Source organism: Garra rufa, chromosome 1 (genome assembly GCF_049309525.1).
Source record: "Garra rufa chromosome 1, GarRuf1.0, whole genome shotgun sequence".
NCBI lineage: Eukaryota > Metazoa > Chordata > Actinopteri > Cypriniformes > Cyprinidae > Garra > Garra rufa.
Window position 1 is genome coordinate 37,492,594 of NC_133361.1, and position 24,741 is coordinate 37,517,334.

At 40.7% G+C, this 24,741-nt stretch overlaps 1 gene segment (V, D, J or C); it reads left to right on the plus strand.

The window, feature by feature from the left end:
- Positions 1-9,223: 9,223 nt before the first annotated feature.
- Positions 9,224-9,856, plus strand: LOC141305968 (Ig heavy chain V region 186-1-like). The segment is given in 2 exon segments: positions 9,224-9,242; positions 9,543-9,856. Coding segments are annotated over 2 exon segments (333 nt in total).
- Positions 9,857-24,741: the final 14,885 nt, after the last annotated feature.

Here is a 24,741-nt window from a genome sequence, read left to right on the forward strand (position 1 = left end):
CTTTTCCGACCTCTTATTGCTACCTGTCCCAACTTTTTTGGAATGTGTAGCTCTCATGAAATCCAAAATGAGACAATATTTGGCATGACATTTAAAAATGTCTCACTTTCAACATTTGATATGTTATTTATATTATATTCTGAATAAAATATTGAAATTTGAAACTTCCACATCATTGCATTATGTATTTTTTCACAATTTGTACAGTGTCCCAACTTTTTGGGAATCGGGGTTGTATTAAAAACACCCATGGTTATACATAATGTTGTCATAACTCTCTATATTTTTTCCCCTCCACTGTGTTGAACTGACCCAGACTGATTCGCTTGTCTTAAGTCCTGGTCAGGTTTTGACACTGGCCTGTAAAATCTCTGGATATTCAGTGACTGACAGCAGCTACTGGACACATTGGATACGGCAACCTGCATGAAAAGCTCTGGAATGGGTTGGAGAGATAGGTAGTAGCGGTGACACATATTACAGTGATAAACTGAAAAGTAGATTTCAAGTTACCAGAGAGTCTTCCAGCAACACGTGACTCTGCGAGGACAGAATATAAAGACTGAGGACACAGCTGTGTATTACTGCGCCAGAGAGAGAGCACACAGTGATACAAAGCACAAGCAGTTCGGGTCAAAAACATCTAAAATGAAACAAGCTATAAGACCCCCGTACTGTAAGAATACGAAAATGACTCTTACTGTTATTAATGTTTTACAGCCCAACAAATGTCTGAGAAATGACCTGCAGACTTTACTTTATTGATGAAACCTGAGAGTACAATATTAAATAATATTTTGACTTCAATACAACCAAATTCATTCAGTTTACCACATGAAGGACATTTTTTAGATTACCTGTAACAGTCTGCTATGTTTAGTCAGTTATAAAGTGAAAGTCAAAGTCGATACAACTTATTTTTTTCAGCTTGTCAACATTTCTCAATTTTATGCCATAAATATTTTAATATAAGCAATAAATAATATTTTGTTACTTCTAGGTGTACAGCTCGTTGTCACGTATTGGTCGTCTTGTCATCATTAACTCTTGCACTACACATCATGGACTTCATTCCCCACAAGCCACTGCACTAATCACTGCATTCACCTGCTCCTTGTTTCTCACTGCACTGATTACCGCTCACAGCTGCACCTCATCACACTGACTGTATTTAAGCTTCTCACACATTCAGCCACCTTGCGAAGTCTTATTGTTCCTCATGGTCGCAATTCTGAGCGTTTCTTCCCGTGTTTGTTTTCCCGTGTGTGTGATTCCTGGACTCCCTCCCGTGTTTGATTCTCGCTGCCAGCCCTGACCTTTCTGCCTGTTTTTGACCACGATTTCTGCCTGCCACTTAGTGTTTGTTTGGTGTTTGTTTATTCTCATTAAATGCTGGATCCTGATGTGGCGAAGTCTTGTATTGCCCCGGCTGCATTTCTAAGCGTTTTCCCAGTTTCCTAGTCTCTGTGTTTTCAGAGTTTCCTAGTTTATTCCTGGTTTTGTTTCCTGTTTTGCCTTGTTTTCTCTGTTTGTTTCTGTTGTTACTTTGGACTGCCCATTTGGTTTTTGACTCACGCTTGGTTACTGGTTTACTCTCTGGATTATCTTCGCTGTTGTTGTTTGCTGGTGTTGACCCTGTTTGCCCCGACTACGATCTTGACAATAAAATGCTGCAAATGGATCCGCACGTCTCAGTCTGACTCCCTGTTACACTCGTGTTCAATCAAATGTATTTACTTATGGTCACACTGTCTGCAAACTGTTTACATTTTCTGCTCATAGACTATCAATGTAAACAATATCTTAATTAAATTTAAAACTAAAAGCCTTGTTTAAAATGATGTTCAGGACAGTGTGATGCATGTGAAGTTCATTAACGGCTCTGTATGATTATGTAAATCTCCTGTTGCATATTTAAACAGCAGGCATGAGTCAGTTTATACATTCATCTGATCACTAGAGGGAGTGAAGAATCACTTCAGTTCATTCAAACTGTGCTGTGAAACAAACCATGATCTCTTCATCTTTAGTGTTGCTTCTGGCAGTGATATCTTGTAAGTTTAGTATGCTTTCTGTGTTATTCATCATTTTGTTGCTAAAAAACTATTTGTTGACGAATTTTTAAACGTCATGCTCTCTTATTAACTGATATGATTTGATTTGATACAGGTATTGATTCATATGAACTCACTCAGCCTGAGTCTCTGTCTGTCCGTCCTGATGCCACTCTCACTATCAACTGTAAAGTCTCTTATTCAGTTACTGACTATGCTACAGCCTGGATTCATCAGCCTGCAGGAAAAGCTCTGGAGTGGATTGCAATGATCGGGTATAGTGGAGGCTTATACTACAAGGATTCGCTGAAAAGCAAGTTCAGTATCACCAGAGACACTTCCAGTAACACAATAACACTGCAAGGACAGAATATGCAAGCTGAAGACACAGCTGTGTATTATTGTGCCAGAGAAACACAGTGACAGATTCAAAAACATCATCATCATAATATTACAAATGAAGTCTTTCTGATAATTTTCCTCAGTCTGCTTTTTCCAGATGCACAGAAACATGTTCAGATATTAATTCAGCTGGTAAAACAAAAACTAATTTCAAAGCAAGCCTTATACATTTAAGAACTCCACAATCGTCAGTTATTGCAGTACTTCACCATTTCTGTTTGCTAGTTCTTTAAAATATGTGGAAGATATACGATTTATAGGTCATCTTGTTGTTTAACAATAGTAACCAGAAACACAATATTGTTGTTAAGGAAGCAGACGGACGAGAGAGGTAAGTGAAAGTAACAAGGTTTATTTACAAACAGCAGAGCAATGAAGATGATGACGTGCAGAGCCGGGTAAGTAGAACTGTTCAGATGTAACGTAATTGAATGAATAGCTGGTTTGACTGAAGATGATTTCTCTTGCAGGAACGACGAGAGGAGGACTTCGAATTGTGACACACACACACGCTGGTGGTGTAGAGATGCAGACTTACGGCACACACACACACTGAAGACTGGGACCGGCTGATCTTTGGACAGACTGGAACAGAGCAGATAAACAGGTAAGTAGACACAGGTAAGTAGCAAGGTAGGTAATGTGAACTTTGATAGTGATCCACAATGAGTCCGCTTCTCACAAACGAGCCCGGACACTGAGTACTGTATGTGGTGTGCTTTTATGTGCTGGTCGTGATTGCGTGCAGGTGTATGTCGTCAGTAATCAGGTGAGAGTGATCGCTGTGTGAGGGAGGTGACAGAACCTGGCCCATCCGTGACATTACCCCCCTCCCCAGGGCCCGCTCCTGAGGGCCGAGGGCTCCGACGTCGTGGTGGTCTACTTCGTCCCCGAGGTGCCGGAAACTAGGGGTGAGTATTGTGGAACTCCTCCAGATGTGCGGGATCTAGTACGTCATCTCTAGGTACCCATGATCTCTCTTCTGGTCCGTATCCTTCCCAGTCCACTAGGTACTCCAAGACACCACCACGACGTAGAGACTGTAAGATCCCCCGAACAGAGTATATGGAACCTTCCCCCAGGACCAAGGGGGGAGGGGGTTCCTCTTCGTGGCCAGGTTCTGTGGAGGGAAGAACAAGAGGTTCTCCAGGGCAGTGGGGAGACCCTTCAGAGGCAGAAGTCGACAGAACTTAGAGAAACGATCCACAATGACTAGGATGCAGGTATTACCATCTGAAGGAGGGAGGTCGGTCATGAAATCAACTCCTAGGTGTGACCAGGGACGGTTCGGGATGGGCAAGGGATGGGGGCGTTGACCAATCCACGATTGGGGTCACGAATGCGGTCTTCCACTCGTCCCCCTCACGTATTCTCACCAGGTTGTAGGCACTGCGGAGGTCCAACTTGGTGAATATCTTGGCGGTTCTGAGTTGTTCAAGGGCCGCAGGGACGAGAGGAAGTGGGTAACGGAATTTGACGGTTCCTTGATTCAGAATTCTGTAATCGATGCCTGGCTGCAGCCCTCCATCCTTCTTGGCCACGAAAAAAAAACTGGATGCTGCGGGTGACGTTGAGGGCCGGATGTACCCCTGACTCAGAGCCTCTTGTATGTACTCCTCCATGGCCTTAGTCTCCGGAAGCGATAACAGGTATATCTTACCTCTGGGCATTGGAGCATCCGGAACTAGGTCAATGGCGCAGTCCCATGGCCGATGTGGCAGCTAGTGGAGCATCCAGGTCCCCACTTCATAACTTCGCCATTGCCCCAAGAGAGGATGGGATTATGCTTCACCAGCCACGGGCGCCCTAGTATCCATGGTGGCGCCCTCCAGAACCAGAAACTGAATGGATTCCTTGTGTAGAACTCCAATCTGTAGAATGATGGGCTCACACTTGCGATGGATCCGTGTTCGAGGTGTGAGTTTACTGGTTATGGGTTGGATTTGGTAGATTGCAGCTGATGCTTCGGTACGGAGCTGAAGCTGGTGACAGAGGTTGCCTGAGATGAAGTTTCCTGCTGACCCGGAGTCGATGAGGGCCGTTACTGTAATAGAAGACGACAGGATAGACAACTGAACATTGGTAGTCAGTGGGTGAAGATTCTCAATTTCAGAACACAGACCACTCACCAAGGATCAAATTGGACGAAGGGGGCTGTTCAGACGAACATGTCCGCTGGCACCGCAGTACATACATAGACCCATGGGTCAGCCTTCTCTGTCGCTCAGCGGAGGTGAGTTTGCCAGCTTCCAGTATCATGGGTTCTGGTTCTGGAGGATTGGAAGACTCAGACGGACGGAGGAGTGCAGTAGCAGCGGTTTCAGTGGTGGTCTGATAGGAATTCAAGCGATCTATATCTGAAACTCTCTGTTCTGACAACAGAGGATTAAGCTGTTTATTACTGTGCAAGAGACACAATGATGCAAAAAAGCACAGAGCTGTACAAAAAACATGCCAGGGGAGGAAAATGATATAAAAACAAACAAACAAACCAAAAAAAAAAAAAACAGCAGATAACGCTGCAGCAAAATACAACTGTAACAGGGACGTCTGAGACGAGCGGATCCATTTGCAGCATTTAGTGATACAGGCAAACACACAGGGGCAGGCAGAAATCGTAGTCAAACACAGGCAGAATGGTCGGGGCAGGCAGCGAGAATCACACACAAGAGGGAGTCCAGGAATCAAAACACAGAAAATCAAACACGGAAAGAAACGCTCAGAATGTAGCCGGGGCAATACAAGACTTCGCGAAGAAGCTGTGTATGAGTGGCTTATAACCAGTCTGTGTGATGAACTGCAGGTGTGTGTGTGAATGAGCTGCAGGTGTGAGCAGTAATAGGTGCAGTGACTTTTGGGGGCTGAAGTCCATGATGTGTAGTGCAAGAGTTTGTGATCCCAGGGCGACGGAGGCTCAAATCGTGACAACAACTCCTAAGAAACAGACCAAAGACATCTTATGCTAATGGTTGATATACTACCCATATTAAATATGTTATTTAAAAGCCATAATTGCTGATATGCCATGAATTACCTTAGTGAACATATATATCAAGTTGAATTAAATGTGTTCTGTTGTTAATGTCCCTGTCAATGCTTCTGAAAGAAATGTAAAAAAAAAAAAAAAGCCCATAATACAAAATCATATATATAAAATTATGATGTGTAGATACTCATTTACTGGGTTCCATATGCAGAACTATATGCAAATATTCCTTCTCCTCCTTTTTATTTGAGTATTAAGATGAAAAGAAGCAGCTTGTTCTCATTCGTCTCAAACCATGATCTCCTCATCTCTCTGGTTGTTGCTGCTGCTGGCAGCTGTTTCTCGTAAGTCTTCATAGGTTATATAGAGATACTTAATATTAAAAACACTCATGGTTATATATAATGTTGTCATATCTCTAACATGTCCTGTCATATTTCTCACCTCCGGCATTCACTGTGTTGAACTGACCCAGAATGAATCTCTTGTCTTAAGTCCTGGACAGGTTTTGACACTGCCCTGTAAAATATCTGGATATTCAGTGACTGGAAAGCCCTGGAATGGGTTGGATACATATGTGGTGATGGTGGCACATATTACAGTGATAAACTGAAAAGCAGATTTCAAGTTACCAGAGAGTCTTCCGCCAACACAGTGACTCTGCGAGGCCAGAATATGCAGACTGAGGACACAGCTGTGTATTACTGCGCCAGATATTCACAGTGACACAGAGCAGTTACTGCCTTGTTCAAAAACCACACTAATACTCAGCACACAAATACACAGCTTTATGCCAAGAATCCTCATTAACCTACTTCTAATTACTGATTCAGTTTCAGATGCAGATTAAATATGGTATTCATAAAAATTACTCAAACATTAGTATACTTTCTTCATAAAAACCGCACCACATTCCTTTCCAGTTATAAAATGTCATTATTTATCATTATTTCATGATAATCTTTCACCCTCTATTTGTCATACATACTGTATATGTGATCAGTCTTTCTCCACTGGATCTCATATGAGGTCACTTCACTGTATCAAAGATGTGCAACAACTTGCTTTACCTTCTGTTTTTAGTGGCACTGGTGAATGGGCTGTGTTTGGAGTAATGGACCAGGACAAGACTATGCCAAAAGTTTTGACGAACGAATACTAGAGACAATTCTGAAACTGTCTGGACTCACAAAGGAAGATTCAGCTGTGTATTTCTGTGCAAGACAAGCACACTGACACAAACCTGTGTGCAAATGATACAAAAAACCAGGTTTGTACAAATACACTTGCAGTGTAAAACCGCAGTTCTCATCTGGGACAATAGGTCATGACATAAAGTTAATTTCACAAAGATTCTAGTTAATGTAAGCCTTAGTCATTTAAATGAATAAAAAAACTAAAATTATACTGTAGAAATATACCATACTAATCCAGGGGTGGCAAACTCCGCAGCCCTGCAGAGTTCAGCTCCAACCCTAATTAAAACTCACATGCCGGTAGCTTTCTAGTAATCCTACAGACCTTGATTAGGTTGTTCAGGTGTGTTTGATTAGGGTTGAAGCAAAACTCTGCAGGGCTGTAGCTCTCCAGGACCGACGTTCACCACCCCTGTACTAATCAAACTTTCATCATTTCCTCATTATGCATATTCAAAATAATCTAAGATAGGATGCAAGTATTTATGTCCTGCTGAGCCAAGTGAAGCTGTAGAGTCATACAAACACTCACATGAAATTACCTTTATTACTAATTTTGTTCAACCTAAACTGTGAGTTAATAAAGTGTGTCGAAAGACAACTACAACAAAAACAAAAAAGAAAACACTCTGAATAATGTATATGAAGACAAATGTAGATTGCACCATATAGCCTTTCATATAGCCAGAGCTACAAGTTTTGCTGTTGCGGTTTCATTATGATGGCTGGATTTGAAAATTTAAATGACATAACACCAGCTATGGTAATAATAATAACGTTGATTCTTAACAATTACAATGACAACAGAAAAAACAATTATGGTGATGATGGTTGTAATAATTGCACAAATATTGGCAGCCCGAGCACGGCGGCTGAATTTCTTTGCTCCTTTGACATCTCTCTTACACTTCCTGTTTATTACCTGTGAATATAAAAACACAAACTATTTAAAAAAATTTTTTTTTAGAATATCTAAGTGCCATTTGATCAAAATGTATGGCTCTTTGAATTGAAAAGTCAGTTTCTAAATTAGGTTTGACCTGAGCCATTGCTTAAAACGTGTTTGTAATTGTTGCAAATTTCTTACCTTTAAGGAGTATATCATTGCAGCTGTACCCAGGAACAGACAGTTGCAGAAGGTAACAGTCAACATAGAGAGGCGTAAGTAGTCTTTCACTTTTACTTGGACTTTGCGAGGACCTTGGCGGTTCTGCTGCATCTGGCGGTTGTACTGGATTTGACGTTTGTATTGGATTTGCTGTTTTGGATTTCCAGCTTTTGGACGAGATGGTCTTTTAGTCTGAGATTCTTCATCTTCGGTGCCCTCCGCATTATCATCCTCGATCTCTAATTCATAATCATAATCCATTTCCATCTCCATCTCCACATCATAAAAGTCTCCTTCTGGAAATTCAATTTCTGGAATTTCAATTTCTGGAATTTCAAAATTAAAATCTTCCATTGTCTGACTTTAAAGAACAGAATTATTCCTCAGGGTGAGTAACAGGTAGATGGTACCACATATGGCTCATATAATCTGATAAACACTTCCTGCATATTTTTATACATGAGTTACATAAAGCCCCAAGAGCAGGAAACCTACATTAGGGCCAATAAGCAGAAAAGCCACAGCTGTGTACTACAATGAAACCTTAGTGTTTTACTTAAATGGTGTTTGAAGGTTTGGATGGACGTTTAATACAGTTTTTTTTGACATGTCTGCTATATGTACTTACAGTCATGCATCTTCACTTATACTGATTTATATTTATATAAAGAAATTCAGAGGTTCAAAAATGTGAACAAAATAATATATTGTTAAAAATGTCACAGTAGCCTATTTTTATTTATTGTTGTTTTGGAACTACTGGCTTTCATTATATGGACAAAAACAGCTGAAAATTTTGTCAAAATGCCTTTCATGTTTGCAGAACACAGTAAGTCATACAGGTTTATAAGGATGTAAGGGTGAGTAAATGGTGATGTGATTTTAATGTTTACTATCCATAAACACCTCTTTAACTTACTACTCTGTCAAAATGATTACTGCCAAGGTGTAAAATGTTTTATGGTCATTAAAATCACCTTTCCTGAGACAGTACAGGCTGTTCTGCAAAGTGTTGAATGGTTGTATGGTAGACGTGACTGAAAAGCAGATTTTAAATGACCATTGTCTTTTCCAGAAACACAGACACTCTACCAGACCTGAGATAAAGTTTGTAATATTTTTTATTTTTTATTGGCCCAACATTAAAAACTATAAATATGCATTTTATTTATGCTACTAAACTGAAATACAGCACTGTAAAACCTTTATTAGACCCTTAAAATCAGCATTAAGGGTAAGTATGTCATGCTCCTATAATGTGGTAAAACATTGCACGCTTGTTTTTATATTTGTCCTATATAAAAACCAAAAAGGCAGAATATGTCAACCTTATACATAACCTCATATCTGTGGTCTATGTATCGTTTCTAGGTAAGGATATTATCGTGGTAATAGCAAGAAATGATAGGTAGTACTCAAATTAGCTCTCAAACAACATGCAGCCTTTGCTTGTGAAGAGCAGTTTTCTTTATGAAACATGCTGCAGTTGTCTACAGGTATGATTATAAATGCATGAAGCAAAATATTAATTCAGAATATATGCTTTTGCTTGTGAAGAGAGAGAATTTCCATTATGCAAATCTTTCATGACTCCTCCTTATTAATGGATGTGGACGTATTCAAGCTAATTCTGCTGCATATTCAGTGCACAGTTAAGAGCAAAAATTAAACATCATGACTGTGTGGATACTGTTGCTGCTCTTTGCTGCAACACAACGTATGTTATTAGGAAATACAACACTGTTATTGATTTTAAAATTTAACATGGTTTTGAACTCATATGCTTCTTTCTCCAGGAGTCTACAGTATTGAACTCACTCAACCAGACTCTAAACAACTAAAGCCTGGCCAACCTTTGAGTCTCTCCTGTATAGTCTCAGGCTATTCATTGTCTAGCTGTAGCTACTGCACAAACTGGATACGACAAGCTTCTGGAGGACTGGAGTGGATTGGAAGAGTTTGCTGCAGTGGAGACACATACTATAGTGAAAGACTAAAGAACAAGTTCAGTATCTCCAGAGACACATCCAGCAGCACTGTGACAATAACAGGCCAGAACATGCAGACTGAAGACACAGCCATGTATTACTGCGCACGAGAGTCACAGTGACACAAAACAACACACAAAAATATCAACACAGACAGAAAACAGCTGTAGACAGTTACTTACATAAAAAGAAAAGTATAAAACAAAAATCCCTGTGAAAATTTTGTGATTATTCTTTAAAAAATAAAGTTTTAATAATAATTTTATTATTATTTGTAGTAGTAGTATAGCATTACATGAAGCCATACATTCTACTGTACTAAAGTATTATTATTATAAAATGTTTTCTTAATTTGTGTCCCAGTAGAATATCGCATTAGACATATAACAGAAAATTAAAAGATGCACATTCAGAATTTTAGGTAATAAAATATATTTTTCATCACTCAGCACTGGTTATGTTTTGTCATATTGTTCTTTAATAGTTTGGCCCTTCAGTCATGATTGCACCTTGTGACCCTCCCAATGCAAATCAAAACCCTAAACGTCTGTTCAGTATTTATGTGCTGCTGATTGGATCTGAAGCGTAACATCACCACCTTCAAGATGAAGAATGCACTCTGCTTACTGTTGCTCTCATTCAGCTTACAACATGAGTTTTCTTACATGTCTGTTATCAGTTCTAGGGTAAACAGATTACAAATGAAATCAGCCTTTTTTTTCAATCTTCTTTTCAGGTATGAAATGTCAAAGTATGGAATCCATTGAAAGCACTGTTGTGAGAAAGCCTGGAGAAACTTTGACTTTGTCCTGTAGAGGATCCGGGTTCAGCTTTAGCTGCTGTAGCATGCACTGGATCAGACAACAAGCTGGAAAACCACTTGTGTGGATGGGACGTGTTCATAGTGGCGGCAGTGGCAATGACTACTCTGAATCCTTCAAAGGTCGACTTGAAATCACCAGAGATAATTAAAAAAATATGGCATATCTAAAACTATCAGGCCTGACAGCAGAAGACTCAGCCATGTATTTCTGTGCAAAACAAGCACAGTGACATAAAACTCTTGTGCGGCTGAACAAAAACCACGCTGGCTGTTTTATCTCTTGTTATTAGACGTCAACAGGTGGCAGCAGAGAATTAAGAAACATCTATAAAATGCAGCCTAATGAAATGATATACCATTGCTGGAGATGGTATGCAGTGAAATTCATGCAGTATGCAGTGAAGTTCACTATAAAAGCTCAAACATTATACAGCACAAAGGCACATCTGACTCCTTTAACACAATGTGTGTCTTTTGTGTAGATGTTTGGTAGTGGTTACACTTTACAGTGACAAACTAAAAATCAGACTTTTAAGTTACCAGGGACTCATACAGCAGCAAAATAACTCTATAAGGACAGAATATGATAATGAAGGACACAACAGTGTCTTATGATGCACAAGAGTGAACACAGTGATAAACGACAAGCAATTCTGCTCTAAAACATTTTAAAAGAAAAGTCAAACAATTTTGCATACATAGGAATATAAAAGTGAATATGGTCCCTACCATATTTCAAGAGATTTTTTTTCATCATTTTTCTGAAAGTTCTCAAAAAGAATTAAAAAAGATGGAGAAGAAAATGATGTATGGCAAGCCGTTTTGACATTTAATCTATTACTCGTACTAGTATCTATTTTCATGTTACTAGTACTTATTTTTTAGATACTAGTATCTTTTCCATTAAGTACTAGTACTTATTCATTAGATACTAGTACTTACTCATTAGATACTAGTACTTATTCATTAGATACTAGTACTTATTCTTTAACTACTAGTCCTTTTTTAAAAGATACTTGTACTTATTCATTAGACACTAGTTCTTATTTATTAGGTACTAGTACTCATTCATTAGATACTAGTACCTATTAAATAGATACTAGTACTTATTAAATAGATACTAGTTCTTATTAATTAGATACTAGTACTTATTCATTAGATACTAGTACTTATTAAATAGATACTAGTTCTTATTTATTAGATGCTAGTACTTATTTTAATAGTGACTAGTAACAATTCTGTTGTTACTAGTAAAAAATGAAATGTTTTGCCATTGATTTCTATGGGATCTGTCATTGAGATATCAACTATTCAGTTTTGACTAGTATCTATTCCAGTTGTGACTAGTAGATAATTTTCATGTACTAGTAGTTAATCATTAGGTACTAGTACTTATTAATTAGATACTAGTACTTAATTAATAGATAAAAGTACTTAATCATTAGATACTAGTACTTAATCAATAGATGCTAGTACCTATTTAATAAATACTAGTACCTATTAAATAGACACTAGTACTTATTCATTAGATACTTGTCATGACTCTGGACTGTGGGTTCCCTCAGCCACCTGAGGTCGCTGTTCCCCTTGCACTGCACTCCCCTGATCGTTCACATCTGTCTTTTCATTAGCATTGATTACACTCAAATCTGTTCACAATTATCTGGACTATAAGTACCCTCACTTTTCACTCCTGTTTTGGCTGCATTGTCTTTTGTCCTGTCATGTATACTCTGTGTTTCTGAAATCCCTGGCCTTTGACCGTGTTCTTGGTTTTGTTATTTTGTGTTTTAGTTATTAGTTTTGTGCCGTGTTGGCCTTTTGTCTTTGTTTGTTTATTTTGTTAATTAAACTTCCATCTTACCTTCCCTGCATTTGGACCCAGACCTCCTCCCTTATTTAACGTGACAATACTAGTATCTATTAAATAGATACTAGTACTTATAAAATAGAAACTAGTACTTATTAAATAGATACTAGTATTTATTTAAAATATACTAGTACACATTTATTAGATACTAGTACTTATTTGAAATGTTACTAGTAAGATTTTTTATTTTACTAGTAAAATGTTTAATTGAACTCTACTGTGGCCATTCGGACTAGTCATAACATAAGACGAGTAAAAAAGCTAATCTGACTAGTAAAATAAATATTGTTACTAGTAATAATTATAAAAGATACTAGTGTCAGAGTTCTACCACAGCAAGATCCACCAACCACGCCCCCTGAAGACACACACACACGTTCACTGTCACCTGATTACTAATTACTCACCTGGATCCAATCAGCTCCCCTATATATACCCGGACAGATTCATTCCTCGTTGTCTGATCTACCGATCACACCCCTGCATGCTCTTCCCGTGGACTCTATGATTTCCTGGTTCCATAGTTGGATTTACTTACCTGAACGCTGGACATCTCAGATAAGAACTCTCACCTCAATACCTGCTTCAATATACTTACCAAACCTGTTACTAAACTTACCTTTTATCTTATACACTCACCTCCGTCTCTGCCTCCCTCTGTGCTGTGACAGAAGATCAGACCAACAACATAATGGACAACGAGGAAACACCTGCACCAGATCAACTCACCAAACTCATCAAAGCCTTCAAAGCGGCGCTAACACCATCTCCCGCGCCGCCATCTGCCTCAGGAAGTCCCATGGCTTTACCAAACACATATTCGGGTGAAGCGGCTGAGTGTAGCAGTTTCCTACTGCAAGTCCAACTATTCATCAAGATGCAACCACAGCAATTTTCTACGGATGAATCGAAGGTAGCGTTTCTCATTTCCCTACTCACCGGAAAAGCTCTACAATGGGCGAAGTCAATATGGCAAGCTAAAACTCCTTTAATTCAGTCTTTTGAGCAATTCATCTGTCATTTCTCTGAGGTTTTCAGTTCAAACACAGATGTACTCACCGTTTCTGATCAGCTCTTCCGACTGCAACAAGGTTCTTCTTCCATCCACGAGTACACCCTTCATTTCCGGACGCTGGCGGCGGCTAGTGGCTGGAATGAGACATCGCTGCTGGGTGCCTATCGTCACGGTCTCCACCCGGATATTCGCGCCGCTATGGCCATCTATGACGACAACATCGGGTTGGAGACCTTCCTACAGCGAGCTACGAGGGTATCCCAGCGCCTAGCCGCCTGCCAGCCACCTGAAACCGCTCCTCAGTCCGCTATGGTGGCAGCTTGCTCTCCAGTACCAGAACCCATGCAAATCGATTCAACACGTCTCTCATGGTCAGAACGTCAACGCCGCATCAAGGAAAGACTCTGCTTATACTGTGGACAACCTGGTCATCTTCTACGAACCTGTCCTGTTAGACCCCCACGTCCGGTGGTGAGTACTATTCAATCAGACATTGAAACTGCTCACCTGACTCTTATACCTGTGACACTGCGTACTGCTGAACAAGATCTTTGTGTTTCTGCTCTCCTTGACTCAGGCTCATCGGGAAACTTCATCTCACAAGAATGCATAGATCTCTTACGCTTGCCACGTCACCGCCATAGCCCTGCACTTTCTGTCAAGACCATCCAAGGAAAACCACTCGGACGTGGGCAGATCCGGTATTCTTCACCATACATCACTCTGCAAGTTGGTTTATTTCATCAAGAACAAATCAAGTTTCTGGTACTGGAGAACTCCACGGTTGACATCATTCTGGGACGTCCTTGGCTCCATCGTCATCATCCAGAACTCCGCTGGGATCCATGTGATATCATCGGGTGGAGTAAACATTGCCTGAAGAACTGTTTTACCCGTTTACCCTCTCCAGCTTCTGCTCCACTGACCGTCGCATCAACCAAGATTGAAAGTCCTGAGACTGACAGTAATGTGGAGATCCCAGCGGAGTATGAGGATTACGAGGACGTCTTCAGCAAGCAAGCTGCCACCCAACTTCCTCCTCACAGGCCATGGGACTGTTCCATCGACCTGCTACCTGGGGCTCAATTACCTAAAGGACGTGTCTACCCTTTGTCCAACCCGGAGTGCCAGGCGATGGAGGAGTACATCCAGGAAGCTTTGAAGCAAGGATTCATTCGATCATCCACCTCACCAGCTGCCTCAAGCTTCTTCTTCGTGGGTAAGAAGGATGGAGGTCTCCGTCCCTGTATTGATTACCGTCAACTTAATGCCAACATCCTCCAACAACCATACCCTCTTCCACTCGTTCCTGCCACCCTCGAGGAACTCCGTGGGGCTCATATCTTCTCCAAGCTGGACCTGCGGAGTGCTTATAACCTCGTTCGTATTCGTGCGGGAGACGAGTGGAAAACAGCATTCATAACACCTGCTGGCCACTATGAATACCTGGTTATGCCCTACGGTTTGTCCATCAGTCCCTCTGTCTTCCAAACGTTTATGAACGAGGTGTTCCGGGAATTTCTACATAAGTTTGTGGTCGTCTATATTGACGACATTCTGATTTATTCCCGGAACCAGGCCGAACATCGCCAGCATGTCCGTCAGGTCCTTCAAGTCTTGCGCCAACATCAGCTGTACCTCAAGCTTGAGAAGTGTGAGTTCCACCAGACTAAGATTCAGTTCCTGGTTTATAACATCAACCCCGAGGGTGTGCAAATGAACCTGGAAAAGGTGCAGTCCATCCTGAAATGGCCCAAACCCAGTACAGCCAAGGAACTTCAACGCTTCCTGGGGTTTTCCAACTTCTACCGCCGATTCATAAAGGATTACAGTCTCATCACTGCATCCCTGACCTCCCTCCTACGTGGTCGACCCAAACATCTGGTCTGGACCACCTCTGCCCACGAAGCATTCCAGCAATTTAAGAAGATTTTCAGCACTGCTCCTCTCCTACACCATCCTAACCCCGATCTCCCGTTCGTAGTTGAGGTAGATGCATCCACCATCGGCGTCGGAGCAGTGCTGTCGCAAGCAGCTGGTGAGTCCACTCTCCTCCATCCCTGTGCCTACTATTCCAAGAAACTGTCTCCGGCGGAGCAAAATTACGATGTAGGCAATCGTGAGTTACTTGCCATCAAACTCGCCTTGGAGGAGTGGCGTCATTGGCTGGAAGGGGCTAACCATCCGTTTACCATCATCACGGACCATAAAAACCTTCAATACCTTCCAGAAGCCAAACGACTCAACCCCGCCAAGCCAGATGGGCATTATTCTTCACACGTTTCCAGTTAAAGATAACCTACCGTCCCGGATCCAAGAACATTCCTGCTGATGCTCTATCCAGACAATTCTCCCACGATGCCGTGGTTGAGCCTGAAAACATCATTCCCTCAGATCTCATCGTTAGCCCCATCCAGTGGGACATTGACACCTGGATCCACGAAGCCACTCTCCAAGAGCCTGCTCCGCCGGAATGTCCAGAAGGTAAAATCTACGTACCCAGCTCCCAGCGTCAACACCTTCTGGACACAGTTCACCAGTCTCCGGGCTCTGGACACCCAGGTAGCAGACGGACCCTCTCGCTCATCCAATCTTGGTACTGGTGGTCCAGTATGACCCGGGATATCATCAGGTACGTCCAAAGCTGCTCAGTCTGTGCCACCTCTAATACTCCTCGTCATCTGCCCACAGGAAAGCTGGTGCCACTACCCATCCCGCAGAGACCCTGGTCCCATCTCGGGGTTGACTTTGTGACGGACCTCCCAGAATCTGAAGGTAACACCTGCGTGCTGGTTGTAGTGGACCATTTCTCCAAGGCCTGCAAATTTCTCCCCTTGGCAGGCCTACCTACGGCTATGAACACCGCCGAGTTACTCTTCCAGCACGTATTCCGTCACTTTGGTCTCCCCGAGGAGATTGTGTCGGACCGGGGTCCACAATTCATCTCGCATGCATGGAAATCATTCTTCAAGTCACTTGGTGTTTCTGTTAATCTCTCATCAGGATACCACCCACAGACCAACGGCCAGACTGAGAGGAAGATCCAGGAGCTTGGACGTTACCTCCGGTCATACTGTTCCGCTAACCAACACAGCTGGAGCAGGTTCCTCCCGTGGGCCGAGTATGCACAGAACTCACTACGCCAAGAGACCACCGGACTAACTCCCTTCCAGTGCATACTCGGTTTTCAGCCGCCGCTGTTTCCCTGGACGGAGGAACCCACGAATGTTCCAGCTGTAGACTACTGGTTCCGAGAGAGCGAGAGAGTGTGGGACTCAGCTCATCAACATCTACAACGAGCCATCCGACGCCACAAGAAATTCACCGATGTTCGTAGAAGACCCACCCCATTATACCAACCTGGAGACAAGGTGTGGTTGTCTACGAGAGACATCAGGCTGAGGTTACCGTGCAAAAAGCTGAGTCCCCGCTACATCGGTCCATTCGAGGTCCTGAGGCAGATCAACGAAGTGACATATCAGCTTCAGCTCCCACCCAGGTACAGAATCCATCCCACCTTTCATGTGTCACTCCTTAAACCGTACTTTCCCTCTGCCACAGATAATCCTGGAGCTGAAGCTGATACCCCTCCTCCGGAGATCCTGGATCAACCTTCCATCTACACCGTGAGTGAGATCCTGGATTCCCGACGTCGGGGCAACCGCCTGGAATATCTGATCGACTGGGAGGGGTACGGACCGGAGGAAAGATCATGGGTGGCCAGAGACGATATCCTCGATCCTCAACTTCTGACGGACTTCCACCAGAGCCACCCAGAACGTCCTGCCCCTCGCGGTCGAGGTCGTCCTCGACATCAGAGAGGGGCGTCGGGAGCCGCCCCTGGAGGAGGGGGTAATGTCAGAGTTGTACCACAGCAAGATCCACCAACCACGCCCCCTGAAGACACACACACACGTTCACCTGATTACTAATTACTCACCTGGATCCAATCAGCTCCCCTATATATACGCGGACAGATTCATTCCTCGTTGTCTGATCTACCGATCACACCCCTGCATGCTCTTCCTGTGGACTCTATGGTTTCCTGGTTCCATAGTTGGATTTATTTACCTGAACGCTGGACATCTCAGATAAGAACTCTCACCTCAATACCTGCTTCAATATACTTACCAAACCTGTTACTAAACTTACCTTTTATCTTATACACTCACCTCCGTCTCTGCCTCCCTCTGTGCTGTGACAACTAGTGTCTAATAAATAAGTACTAGTAACTAATGAATAATTACTAGTATCTATTAAATAGTTACTAGTATCTAATGAATTAGTACCAGTATCTATTTAATAAGTACTAGTATCTAATGTCTGCTTACTAGTAATATCTAAATAGATACTAGTCACTATTGCAATAACTACTAGTCCGAAATTAAAAGATGATATCAAAAACAGAATAACTACTCTTCACTGTTCGTTTGGAGATATCTTTAACCTCATAAAGAACTAGTAAGAATTTATTTGGAGATATCTTCATTTAAACAGATCATTACATATACATGAGTTCCTATCCACCGTCCAATCAGAGTCCACATGGTAATACAAAACATGAATATGCTGAATTAATTTGATTGTTAAGTAGGGCTACATGGCTTTGTATATTAGCCTACCTTGCTAACTGGTTACCATGAAAACACAAGGAAATACCAAATCTTTTGCCCAACAAAAGTATTTTGACATGTTTTTACTCCAAATTCACGTCATAACATCAGTCGAGCATTGGAAATAACTTTTGTGATCTGATATGGCATTATTAAACAGAATGAGGCAGAAAGCATGTCACCTTATAACAGTGTTAAAGGCTATGTCGATTAGCATTGTCTTTTATATATAATTTATTCTCAAAAATACCAGAGATGCCTTGAAGAACACAGATAAAACCATAGGTTTTATCTTAAACCAGTTTTAGTTTTATCTTTCCAAAATGTACTAGTATCTAATTAATAAGTACTAGAATCTAATTAATAAGTACTAGTATCTAAAGAATAAGTACTAGTATCTAATTAATAAGTACTAGTATCTATTTAATAAGTACTAGTATCTAATGAATAAGTACTAGTATCTAATGAATAAGTACTAGTATCTAAATAATAAGTACTAGTATCTAAATAATAAGTACTAGTATCTAATGAATAAGTACTAGTATCTAAAGAATAAGTACTAGTATCTAATGAATAAGTACTAGTATCTAAAGAATAAGTACTAGTATCTAATGAATAAGTACTAGTATCTAAAGAATAAGTACTAGTACCTAGAATAAGTACTAGTATCTAATGAATAAGTACTAGTATCTAATGAATAAGTACTAGTATCTAATGAATAAGTACTAGTATCTAAATAATAAGTACTAGTATCTAATGAATAAGTACTAGTATCTAATGAATAAGTACTAGTATCTAATGAATAAGTACTAGTATCTAAAGAATAAGTACTAGTATCTAAAGAATAAGTACTAGTATCTAATGAATAAGTACTAGTATCTAAAGAATAAGTACTAGTACCTAAAGAATAAGTACTAATATCTAATGAATAAGTACTAGTACCTAATGAATAAGTACTAGTACCTAAAGAATAAGTACTAGTATCTAATGAATAAGTACTAGTATCTAATGAATAAGTACTAGTACCTAAAGAATAAGTACTAGTATCTAATGAATAAGTACTAGTATCTAAAGAATAAGTACTAGTACCTAATGAATAAGTACTAGTATCTAAAGAATAAGTACTAGTATCTAATGAATAAGTACTAGTATCTAATGAATAAGTACTAGTATCTAATGAATAAGTACTAGTATCTAAAGAATAAGTACTAGTATCTAATGAATAAGTACTAGTATCTAATGAATAAGTACTAGTACCTAAAGAATAAGTACTAGTATCTAATTAATAAGTACTAGTAACATGAAAATAGATACCAGTACGGGTAATAGAATTAATCTCAAAACGGCAACTACTAGACTACATAAACACGGAAAGTTTAAGAGATTTCATAGTCTCACTTGTGGAGTTTGTGCGTGAGGGCGCCCTCCGGCGACAAGTATGAATGAAAAAGATATTACATTAATTGAGTACTCAAAAAGGTTAAAAAACCCTAAATTGGGTCAAAATAGCAAACATAATTAAGAACTTAAGGTGAACATTTGCAAATCCTTACATTACATTTTTATTTTATCTTATGTACATTAAAAATGATAAACAGAAGCTCAAACATTCATGACTAATGTGAGAATCAATTATCATTTGATCAGTTATGACTTTCGTCAGGTACATTTCTGGCTTTAAAAGTTCACCATCTACCAATTAATAATGTTACAAATACAAAGTTTAAATAAACATTGTATGTTAAATGAATTGTAATTCATGTTTAGTGATGTTCTTATCAGGTGGTGGATAAGTTGTATTTACAATATGTCATTAGATGATACATTGAGTAGGAATTAGGACTGTCGGGAAATATATTTTTAATCTTAATAATTACATGATTTCCCCATTAATTAATCAAACTAGTCAAAAAATTCTAAATGCTCCAAATAAACAATTTAAAGATTAATTATTCTTCTAGACAGTGATGTTAAATAGACAAAACAAAAAAGTGGCCTTTCGAAACTTTAATGTTGTATGTTTTAATTCCATTAATTTCTCTGTCTGGAATATGCTTCTTGCCTCTGCATCACATCTTGCTCTTTGGATGTCCCATACTGTGTTTATTGTTGTTGCACAGATTTGCTGTTGCAAACTTTACCAGGTGTAGCCCGGTGAGCCTAAAGAAACTAAATTTGAAAGTAATGTTTATTTTACATTATAATGTGTATATTTTATTTAGTCTGTGCCTTTACAGTGTTTTCATCTGTATGTATATAGTTATATAATTATATATAATATTATTTAATGTTTAATATCTGATTTACATACTGACGTATGACGCAAGGGAGGAGAGGAAAATAAACGAGACGAGTCGGATGAGGAAAAAGATTGTGAAAGTTAAATATTAGGGTTTTCACACGATAATCCCGTAGATACAGACATAATCAGTCATAAATATTGTTGCTTTGCTGATAAGAACTTTATTTAGCAATTATTTGTGATATTCATCCTGGACTTCACTCCATGCGCTCGTGAGGTGATTCGCGCGAGCAACGAGCCCATCGCATTTGGGAGGCGAGTCAGATAGCGCTCCGGGTGACCGGAAAAGCCCGGAGTTCCTCTGTTGCATCGCGGGAGAGTGAGACAGCTGCTCACGCGCGCTGTCATCGACATTGTCGTATCGCGGGACACATCGCGTTCGGGAAACCATCAGGCCTGCAACATAGAGTGTGTGTGAATGAGAGCGTGAATGTGGGCCCATTTAAGTGAGTTTTGATTTAAATTACTGAGTAGGTCATTGAATACCTATTTGAAGACTGTGTTATTGAGTTAAACAGTTATACATGTTAGGGTGTTTAACACTTGTGAGATAAGTGTTTGATTTACTTTCTGAAATTGTAAATCCGTTAAACTTATTTAATTTGACATTTCATTTTACTCCAAAAGACTTTTTGTATTTTCATATTTTATTTTATTACATTTCACATACAAATACATAAAAAGACTCATAAGACAAGTATTTGATTCAATAGTCTTTATTGCTGCTGAAGGGAATGGAATACATGTGATTATTACAGATAATCATAACTGTGACACAAATAATGTTACTTACCCGGGCCCCAGCTTTAATATAGCGGGTATCATTACTGGGGTTACATAAATTGGAGGCACCGCTGGGATTCATTACCCTTATTACTACAGCAGCATTAATATAGAAAAAAAAAAAGAAAATATTTTTTTTTTGTAATTCTAGTAACAAGAAACAGTTTAGCTCTAGCAATGGCTCATTTGCAGACCCCTATCTCAGTCCCTGACTTGAAAAGTTGGTGTCGAGGTGAAGACATTGATCCAGATTATGCCATCATTGTGAGTAGAATTCCAGAAGAGACAGATGTTTCTAAAATTGAAGACACTATGCATTCTATCAAAGCCCTTGGAAGAGTCAGGGTAAGAGGACGGATGTATAGCCAAGAATCACAGTCTCTGATAGTGCTCTGTGAATGTCGTGAGAAGGTGCATGCAGAGAGACTTCCTCTTGATGTATTGCCTGCTGATGGATCAGACCCATGGATCCTGAGTGCTAACAGAATGGAGGGTAATGCTTTAGATGGAGGAGGGGAAAGTTTTGTTGATGAATCAGGGCTAAGAGAAGAACATCAAGGATCAAGTTCACCTAACTTGTTAAATGCTTCTACGCCTGAGTCTATCATCAGGGCGGTGGGTGAATTGCTTGCTAAAACCACCAAAATCTCAAGTGATAGCAGTTCTTTTAGACGGCTGAGGACCTTTTCAGGTATCACTCCCATTCCGGCTGGAGAGGATAATTTAGAGAATTGGACGGAACAAGCAATGCTCATGGTTGAGGAAAGTGATCGTTCCGAAAAAGAAAAAAAGCTAAGGATTGTGGAGAGTTTGCGTGGACCAGCCTTGGAGATTATCCAAGCGGTAAGGTTTACCAATGCTGAAGCATCTCCAAAAGAGTACTTAGCAGCTATTGAAAGTGCTTTTGGAAGCTCAGAGTCTGGAGAAGATCTGTATTTCAAGTTCAGAGCACTACGGCAACATCATGGAGAATGCTTGTCGGATTTTCTGAGGAGACTTGAGAAAATCTTGATCAGGGTTGTACAAAGGGGAGGCCTACCTGCCCAGTCTGCTGGAAAAGCACGTCTGGAGCAGCTCATCAGAGGAGCAACCCAGTCTGACATCATGTTGCTTCAGTTACGGCTAAGGGAACGAAAGAGTAACCCACCTGATTTCCTAGATCTACTACATGAGATTCGGGAAGAGGAGGTACGAGAAACTGAAAGACGAAAGTCTAATCCAACAGTTCGTCAAGTGCAAGTTGGAAGTGAGCGTGTCAAAGACCCATTCTTTCAAGAGATTGCAAATGAGATCAAAGACTTACAAACTATGGTGGCAAAGTTAACCGTTAAGTCAAAGGATGATGTGATTGCTGAAAAGAAACATAAAAGCCAGCAAGTATCTGAGCTCACTGATGAAAGTTATGAGGTACAAGCTCTGAAGAAAGAAGTGAAAAAACTCAGACAGCAAGTGAAAGTGATGGCTGTACAACCAACAGCTAAAGTGGAGAAAGAAACTTCTTCAGATGGAAACCAAGCATCAGTGAAGTTCACCCGATCAAAAGTACCAGGATCTTCTAATAGCTCAGAAGATTACTTCTGCTACAGGTGTGGAGGTGATGGACACATTGCTTCAAAATGCAAAGCTCTTGTAAATGAGAAGAAAGTGATTCAGAAGCTCATTCAATCTCTGCGAAAAGCAAGAGGAAAACAGAGGAATGAGGAGGCTCCTGGTGAGGAACATAACTGTTCTGTGAAGAGAAGCGCGGTTCAAGTCAAACCAACCATCAGTATCCCTGAAGGACTAGTGGGACCATCTTCGGTTATTCCAGTGAAGGTAAATGGTACGCCTTGTCAAGCTTTGCTGGACAGTGGATCCGTGGTAACTATTATCTTTGAAGAATGGTATAACCAATACCTGGCTGATACTCCAATTCACCCCATTTCTGGACTAGCTGTCTGGGGATTGAGTGATTCCAGTTTCCCATATCGTGGCTATGTGGAAGTGCAGTTGCAATTTCCAGAGAAGTTGACAGGAGTGCAACAATCCATTAGTGTGTTGGCATTAGTGTGTCCAGAGCCTCAAGGACCCAAACAGGTTCCATTACTCATTGGTACCAATGCCAGTATGTTCCAGCGCTTAGCCCAGCTTTGTAAAGAGTCTGCTGGAGTAGACATTGTTCGCACAATGCCAGTAAATATTCCGAAGTCAAGGACGCCCAAAATGGAAGCTGGAGAACCGAGAAACGTAGAAGATGCAGTGGCTGAAATTCACTGGTCAGGTCCAGGTCCACTCAGTATTCCACCAAGGAGTGAGTGTCAAGCTACATGCAAAGTCAAAGTGATGCAATCCATTGACAAGAGCATCTTAGTTGTTGATCAACCGTCAACTTCTAGTAGTCCCGCTGAGGTTCTAGTAAAGCCCACTATCATTCCCTCATCAGCAATCCAAATGAACCGATTCCCTGTCCTACTGAGGAATGTATCGCAGAAAAAAGTTTGTGTTCCTGTGGGTTCAGTGGTGGTGCATGGATACATCACTGAAGTTGCTACTACTGTGGAGAAAGAACATTCAACAAGGGGATCACCGGTAGATCCATGCTTGTTTAATTTTGGAGATTCACCGATTCCAAAATATTGGAAGGATAGGCTTTCCCAGAAACTGTCGGAGAGAGCGAATGTCTTTTCGCTCCATGAATGGGATGTTGGATGTGCTAAAGGAGTGGAACACCACATTCGCCTGAGTGACAGTACCCCATTTCGAGAGAGATCTCGTAGGCTAGCACCTGCTGATATTGATGACATACGCCGTCATCTTCATGAGTTGTTGGCTGCTGGAGTCATCAAAGAGTCCAGGAGTGCATATGCTTCCCCAATTGTTGTGGCCAGGAAGAAGAACGGAACGGTGCGCATGTGTATCGATTATAGAACTCTTAACACAAGAACCATTCCAGATCAATACACCGTGCCGAGGATTGATGAAGCTTTAGATTGTCTTACGGGCAGCAGATGGTTTTCCGTATTAGATCTACGAAGCGGGTACTATCAGATCCAGATGGCTGATGAAGACAAGAACAAGACCGCTTTCATATGCCCGCTTGGGTTCTATCAGTTTGAAAGGATGCCCCAAGGAATCTCTGGAGCCCCTGCTACGTTTCAGAGATTAATGGAGAAGGCTGTAGGGGACATGAATCTGCTGGAAGTACTTGTGTACTTGGACGATCTCATAGTGTTCGGCAAGACACTAGAAGAACATGAAGAACGTCTGCTAAAAGTCTTAGATAGACTTGAAGAAAGTGGATTAAAAGTTTCACTTGACAAGTGCCAGTTCTGTCAACCTCAGGTCAAATATGTGGGGCATATCATTTCTGAGAAGGGTATTGCCACCGATCCCGCAAAGGTTGAAGCTGTGACCAATTGGAAGCAACCCACTGATTTGAAATCCCTCAGATCATTCCTGGGATTCTGTGGGTACTACAGGCGCTTCATAGCAAATTACTCTGCTATAGTCAGACCCCTTACTGAGCTTACCAAGGGATATCCGCCTACTCAGCATGGCAAGAGAGCAGTAAAGAACAAAGGGATGTACTACAAGGAGTCTGAAGCTTTTGGGGGTAGGTGGA